Genomic DNA, 7,035 nt, shown 5'->3' on the forward strand with positions numbered 1-7,035 from the left:
CTGGCTGTACATAAAAATAGTTTGATGGAGTATGCAAGATTATTATAAGATGGCTGTTATGAAAGTTTACTTCTTTTTTTGCACAGAAAATAGCAATCTTGAAACAGAAAACTCATGTGGCTGTCTTGTCCAAACCCCCACTCCGCCCCATATTTCCCAGTGGAAAAAACTCCCCAAAACTCTGGATGTGTAAATGCCAGGCAATGACTGCATAAAAACATTTGTTTTTCTCTGCAGCAGGGGACATTATTTATCTTCACTGGTGAGGATGGAATAGTCAAATATTAACATCCCTAATTCAGCCCTGATCTTCACCACAGGATTCTTTGCTGTGCTTCCTCCAACAGATGAATACGTTAGTGCTATGGAAATTAAGTAAGAGTAACTGTTCAAAAACCTGAGCTGCCGTAGGCTTGCAAGATGGGGAGGCTTCTCCTGAATTAACTCCACAGGCCCGGCTGGGGTCGCAATTATAATTTCTGCTTCCTTTTCAAGATACGCTGTTGTTTCTGTGGAGCCATTCCTCCAACAAGAATGGCTGTTTTAATATCTGGAACATGAAATGGACAAGACATTAAGGTTGGCAGTCACTGTTTCAGTAACTTCACATCCCATTTACAATGATTCACCACATTTGTGGAGAAACACAGATCTAATGAGTTGTGATGGTCACTGATCAGAGCATAGACTGGGAATCCTCACTAAGCTAAGAAACTCGATTTGTGACATTGGGACTTGTTACTCCATTTTAAGGATGACAACCTCACATATAAGGTTTGTACATATAAGCAGGGGAAGAGGAAAAACATGTGTTGCTGCATTGAATTCACGGAGAGAAAAGCAGGAATTGATAACAGCAAATTAACAACTAGGGCGCGTACAGACAGGCCAAAACAAAGCTGCTTTGGGTCACTTGGAAATATGCTGTTTAATGATACACACATCTCAAGAGGCCAGAAAAGCTGTGCCAAAGCTGCGCTCCAGTCCTTAGGACTGGAGCAAGCTTTGGCGTGGCTTTCTGGCCTCTAGGACACGTGCATCATTAAACAGCAATCTCCAAAGTGACCAGCAGCTTTATTTTGGCCTGTCTGTACGGGTTCTAAAATCAGGTTGGCTGGTTTAAACCAAGTGAATTTTTTTTAAAATCCACTTCTGTTTTTTTAAAAATTTGATTATCATATTTTTTTTTAAGCCTAGCTATTACATTTTCCACAGCCTTTACTGGAACACGACTGTTTGAATTCAAACATTTAAGTTTAACCAGTTTATTTACTGCTGTTCATTGTTAGAACCAGTATCCATGGTTGCTATTTTTAGTCACCTTTTAGTTCAGGATGTGCCATTCAGAAACAAATCCCTTAATTAACATAAGTTGAACCAAAACAACCTGCTTCAAAAGACACTTTTTAAAGAAAAAACTGCATATACTCATGTATAAGTCTAGAAATTCTAGTAAAAAGACCAAAAACCCCTCGACTCATGCACAGTTCAATGTAAGCACTATACTTTAACTCTATAAAAGAAGAACCATTGCTCATTGGCATTGTTTTCCTTTGCTGCACCTTAGATCCTTTGTTTCCCATAAGTTTTATCTTTGACTTATCCCATGGGTCCATGTCAAAATCTATAATTTTTTAGCCCCAAAAACCTGTCCTCAACTTTACCACGAGTCAACTGACAGTAAAGTATATATGGTATTCTTCAAGCTACTGTCCATAACATCTGAACTACACTGTGTCCCTTATTTTCTGATTTCATTAATAACAAAAATGGGAAATGTTCCTCAGCGTAAGGGTTAGAAAACTTGTTGTTTATTTTATTTTTAAAAGAAAAAGAAATCTAAGGATTTCTCTTAGGAAATGAACCTGCTCTAAGTACACACATTGCTGCTTTCTCCGAAGAAGAAACCTGGCATTTTGATACAGCCAGCAGCAGATGAAGAAATGGGAATCTGCCCCATATACGAACACTACAAAGCCAACACAGGAACAGACCTACCTGTGATCTGATCACCTGCATCAATATGATGCTTTACTTGGACCAGCCAATCCCTTGTAGGAGGTCAAGACCAATCCAAGAAAGGGATTACTTTTCCCTTGACCAGCATCACATTTTGAAAGATCCGAATCAAATTCTCCATCCGCGATCCCTCCTCACAGTGGGTTAACAAAGGTCCAACACTGTTGGCGCAGCACCACCAGCTTCATCTGAGTTCAGCCCTCCAGTTTCCTCATTAGCTTTCTTGTTTGACAGCTCCTCTTCATCCTCACCTCTATCTCCAGGCTGGCTCTTGCTTTTCCTTTGAATAACCTTTTGATTTGTACCACTGAAGAATGGAATGGATCATTGGGATGGCAAGAGGCAAGAGTCTTCCGCTTCCTAAAAACAAACATACAACCAAAGGTAAATGAGAGACTGGCTGAGGCAAAACAAACTGGAGGAAAGGGGAGGGGGACTTACCCAGTTATAGGAAATCTTACATAGCCATTTTCTCCCACATCCCAGTTTTCCTCTTTGTCTCCTCCCACGTTCCTTCTCCTTGACCCATGTGATTCCTCCAACTGAACCAAACCAAATCTTAGTTTCACAAACCATAGCCTAGCAGTGTAAAATTCAATTAGTAGTCCAGTGCCAACTGTGGTTGTATATTCTGATTTGGGAGGCTGGTTCTAGTTTGAGGTAACTATGGCCTGTACAGACAGGCCAAAATAAATAAAGCTGCTTTGGGTCACTTTGGAGATATGCTGTTCAAATATGCATGCATCCTAAAAGTCTGGAAGCCGCCCACAAAGCCATGCTCCATTCCTTAATACTGGAGTGTGGCTTTGGCACGGCTTCGACTCTTAGGACGCATGCAACATTTTAAACAGCATACCTCAAAGTGATCCAAGCAGATTTATTTTGGCCTGTCTGTACTGGGCCTCTAATTCACTCAGTTCAGAGTTTCCAGTGAACTAATAGTTACAAAGAAGCAGGGGAGAGATTGGAGAGTAGCGCCTCAGGAGCAAAAGTATGAGTGCCATGGCTTTGAAGATGAAGTCATGCCATCTTGGTGGGCCATTTTGAATGATTATAGAAAAATAAATTTCAGTCACCACACACATATATGGACTTTACAGGATGCACCAATGAGAAGAAACAAAATTCTTCTCTTATACAACTGTACATTTTAAAGCAAAATACTTCACTGGCAGAAATAAGTGAGTTTTACTCTCTACTGAAATCATCATCAATTGGATTAAAAAGAAGGATTTAGGAAAAATTAATAAGGATTTTTTCTTGTACCAAACACTGTCAGAGATCATTTTAAAATATAAACCCAACTTAATTATTTTGGGTAGCCCAGATCTATCTGAACAATATTCAGCAGCATACTACATCAATCATCATCATCATCATCATCATCATCATATCCATCATCATCATCATCATTTATATGGCGCTGTAGATATACTTTTGAGATTTTTTTAAGTAACTGATAAGTAATGGTGATTAGTATTTGAAGGATGGCATTCAACATTTTATGTTTTGATTGTATTTAATAACTGACTTGCAATGGTATTTAGTATCGACATTGTGGTCACTGGACATTGTTATTCATACCATTCATATATGATGTTGTTAAAATTAGTTAGAGATGTCAACGACATCTAAAATGGACATTTCAAATAGAATGTCACTGTGTGCAATCAAGATTCAGTGCCAAAATTCAAAAGTGTTGTGCATTTCAGATTATTTGCAAATGTTGATTGATCTTCTCTTTTTCTTCCTTTTCCTACATGGCCTTTATTGTTACGAACAAACTAGTTGTTCCATGAATATAGCAACAGTATGAAAAGCAGCATAAGCTTAGTTCTGCTAACAGAGCAGCCCAGTTGAGCAATTAAATAAAACCAGGCAATTGTCTTCTACTTCATAAATTGTGGCATTCTCCAACCCCCTCCACACCATCCCCATATCCGATTAATTTTTTTCCTGCCAGCAGCAATAAAGAGATGCAGCAGGAGCTATAAAGATTTGCCCTTGATGTCCTCCTCGGCCTTCTTCAGTTTTAATTTGACCTAAATATGTTAAAGGCACCAGATCCTGTCTGATCTTGGAAGCTAAGCAGGGTGACCCTTGGTTAGTACTTGGATGGGACAACACCAATGAATACCAGATGCCTGTAGCACAGGATAGCTTTCAGAGGAAGAAATTGGCAAAACCATCTCTAAGTATCCCTTGCCTTGAGAAAACCCTATAAAATTCAAGGGGGTCTCTGAAAGTCAACAGGTAACTTGAAGGCATACACACACAGTCTGCATCCACACTACAGAAATAATGTTGTTTGACAGTACTTTAATGGCTATGGTTGAATGCTATGAATTCTGACATTTGTAGTTTTGTGACAGATTTAGCCTTTTGTGTCAGAAAGCTCTGGTGTCATAACAAACCACAAATCCCAGAATTTCACAGGATGGAGCCATGACAGTTAAAGCAGTGCAGATGCAGCCACACATTTTTGCTTTTTTTACTTACATTATACTTGTTTTTTAACAACAACAACAACAACAACAGCTGTGATGCTACACTTTTGGGGCATACTTGTGGATGTACAGAACAAATACCCATTTTCTTGGCTTGAAGAAAGATATTAGGGGCACTGCGCTCCAGTGGCCCCATTCCTACCTCTCGGGCAGATTCCAGATATACAGGACACAACTGTTATACAGGACACAACTATGGGATGAAAACATACCTGTTTCTGCAGCACCGAGGACATCCATGCAATCTCGAATTGCAGACGGCAGCGCCAGAGCCTGTATAGGAGTCGGAGCACTGAAACCCAGTTCACTCAGTGCCCGAAGGACAGGCTTGGGAACAAAGAGACCTTTCCATGCAGAAATGTCCACTTTCTGACCTGAAGATGCAGATAAGACTTCTGCTGTCCAGTTTTTAGCCTTTTTAGAAGACTGAACTGGCTCAGGGGTATCTTGGGGAAGGCCCACTTTCTTCTTCCTCTCTCTCTTCTTCTTTTTCTTCACTTGTTTTCTTTCCAAGCTTGTAGCATCTGCTGCCACACTCTCACAGCTAACAAGAGCATATTCATCAATTACCATTTCCTCCACTTCAAGTTCACTTGGGCGCTCCTGACTTTTCTCCTTCTTTCTCTTCTTTGGGGGAATGGTGCTGGACTCTTCCTCAGACATTCTCTCCTCTTCATGCCTGCTGTTTGGTTTCCTCTTCTTGCTGCTTTCTTCCCCCACTTTTGAGGAAGACACCAACTTATAATCGGTGAGCTCCTCAAAACATACTAAGCCGCCAAGCTGCTCATCGGCAAATAGATTTGGGTCAATCTCGACAGCTTTCCATTGCCCTGTTATTTTGATGCCCTTTTGTTTAAATTTAGATGGCCTCTTAAATTTGTTTCCTCGTTTCAGCTTCATGACTGACCTTTGAAGAAGAACAAAGGAAATTATTGCAAACAGTGCTATGCACAATACAATTTGGGGTAGAAAGCAACAGCTGCTTTAGGCTGCATAATCCAATTTGATACCACTTTGACTGCCATGGCTCAGTGCTATGACATTCTAGGATTTGTAGTTTTGTGAGACATTTAGCCTTCTCTGTCAGATAGCTCTGGTACCACAACGAACTGCAGTCTTAGGTCCAAAACACACTGAAGAAATAATTCAATTTGAGACTGCTTTTACTGCTCTGGCTCAGTGCTGGGGAATCCTGGGAAGTGTAGTTCATTATGACACCTGAGCTCTCTGACAGAGGTTAAAGGTTTCACAAAACTACAGCTCCCAGAATTCCCTAGCACTGAGCCATAGCAGCTAAAACGGTCTCAAACTGGATTATTTCTGCAGTGTGTTTTGGACCTTAGTTTCAAGTCAGGATAACTCCCCATCTCTGGATTTCCTAGCTACCTGCATCTCTTATGTATCAATTCAGTGCTCTAGTTTCTTCTTCCCTCTAAATGCAGAGTTATATTAATGTGATACCACTATAATTGTAACAGATCCTTCCTAAGAAATTCTGGGATTTGTAGTTTAGTGAGGTACTTGGAATTTTCTGCTAGACATACTTCATTGAACCATAGTTCCAATAGTAACCTGGGACACCTTCACGCTGCACAATTACAGCACAATGATTCCATTTTAACTGCTATGGTTACATTCAGTGGAAGCCTGGGATCTGTATTTCAGGGAGCAGTATTTGGAATTCTTAGTCAGACAGCTCTTATGCCTCACCAAACTACAAATCCCAGGATTACATAGTATATTGCTATGACAGTTAAAGTGGAATACAGTGCTATAATTGTGTAGTACAATGGTTCTCAAACAGTGGGATGGGAGAGTTGCTCAAGGGGGGCATGAGATTTGGAGGCTCTGATCCCTCCTCCTTCTCCCCCCGCCCAACTTTTTATGTGTAAAATTTACACACGCATTTAGTTAAACACTGAATTTACAGTCGGCCCTCTATATCCACAGATCCTTTATCCATGGAGTCAAGCATCCATGGCTTTAAAATATTCAAAAAGTACAGTATATCAATTCCAAAAAGCAAACTTTGATTTGGCTCTATTATATAAAGGATACCATTTTACTATCCATCATATTTAATGGGACTTGAACATTCATGGATTTTGGTATCCACGGGGACGCCTGGAATCAAACCCCAGTGGATATCAAAGGCCCACTGTACCTAGGGTTGCTATAAGTCAGGACCTCCAAACCGGGACAAATGTAGGACAAATTTTTCGGATATAGGACACATTTTAAAAAAATGGAGGACACGCGAAAAAAATGATTTTTTTTAAAAAAAATGTTAATCTAAATGCCTGTTTCTTAGGCATGATCAAAATGGAGGACATTTGGGCATTATTTCTAGACAGATGTCAGAAATGGACTTCCCTTTCTGGCAAAACACCCCCGACCTCCATTCCAAAACACACATGACAGCACATTTGGGCATTTCACATGGCTTTACTTAACATGGCAATCTCTTGCATCAGAGGCTTATTCCATAACCAAACCCAAGGGGTTTGGT

General features: G+C 40.2%; 1 protein-coding gene across 1 annotated transcript in view; it reads right to left on the minus strand.

The window, feature by feature from the left end:
- Positions 1-7,035, minus strand: part of DDX24 (DEAD-box helicase 24) — a 37,353-nt gene that overhangs the window by 18,471 nt on the left and 11,847 nt on the right. Inside the window, 8 exon segments of the mRNA XM_042454886.1 lie at positions 398-482; positions 485-550; positions 1,999-2,059; positions 2,061-2,129; positions 2,132-2,187; positions 2,190-2,307; positions 2,309-2,379; positions 4,739-5,433. Coding sequence (XP_042310820.1) covers positions 398-482; positions 485-550; positions 1,999-2,059; positions 2,061-2,129; positions 2,132-2,187; positions 2,190-2,307; positions 2,309-2,379; positions 4,739-5,426 — 1,214 coding nt within the window. The 5' untranslated portion in view covers positions 5,427-5,433.

Source organism: Sceloporus undulatus, chromosome 1, assembly GCF_019175285.1.
Source record: "Sceloporus undulatus isolate JIND9_A2432 ecotype Alabama chromosome 1, SceUnd_v1.1, whole genome shotgun sequence".
In the NCBI taxonomy this organism is placed as follows: Eukaryota; Metazoa; Chordata; class Lepidosauria; order Squamata; family Phrynosomatidae; genus Sceloporus; species Sceloporus undulatus.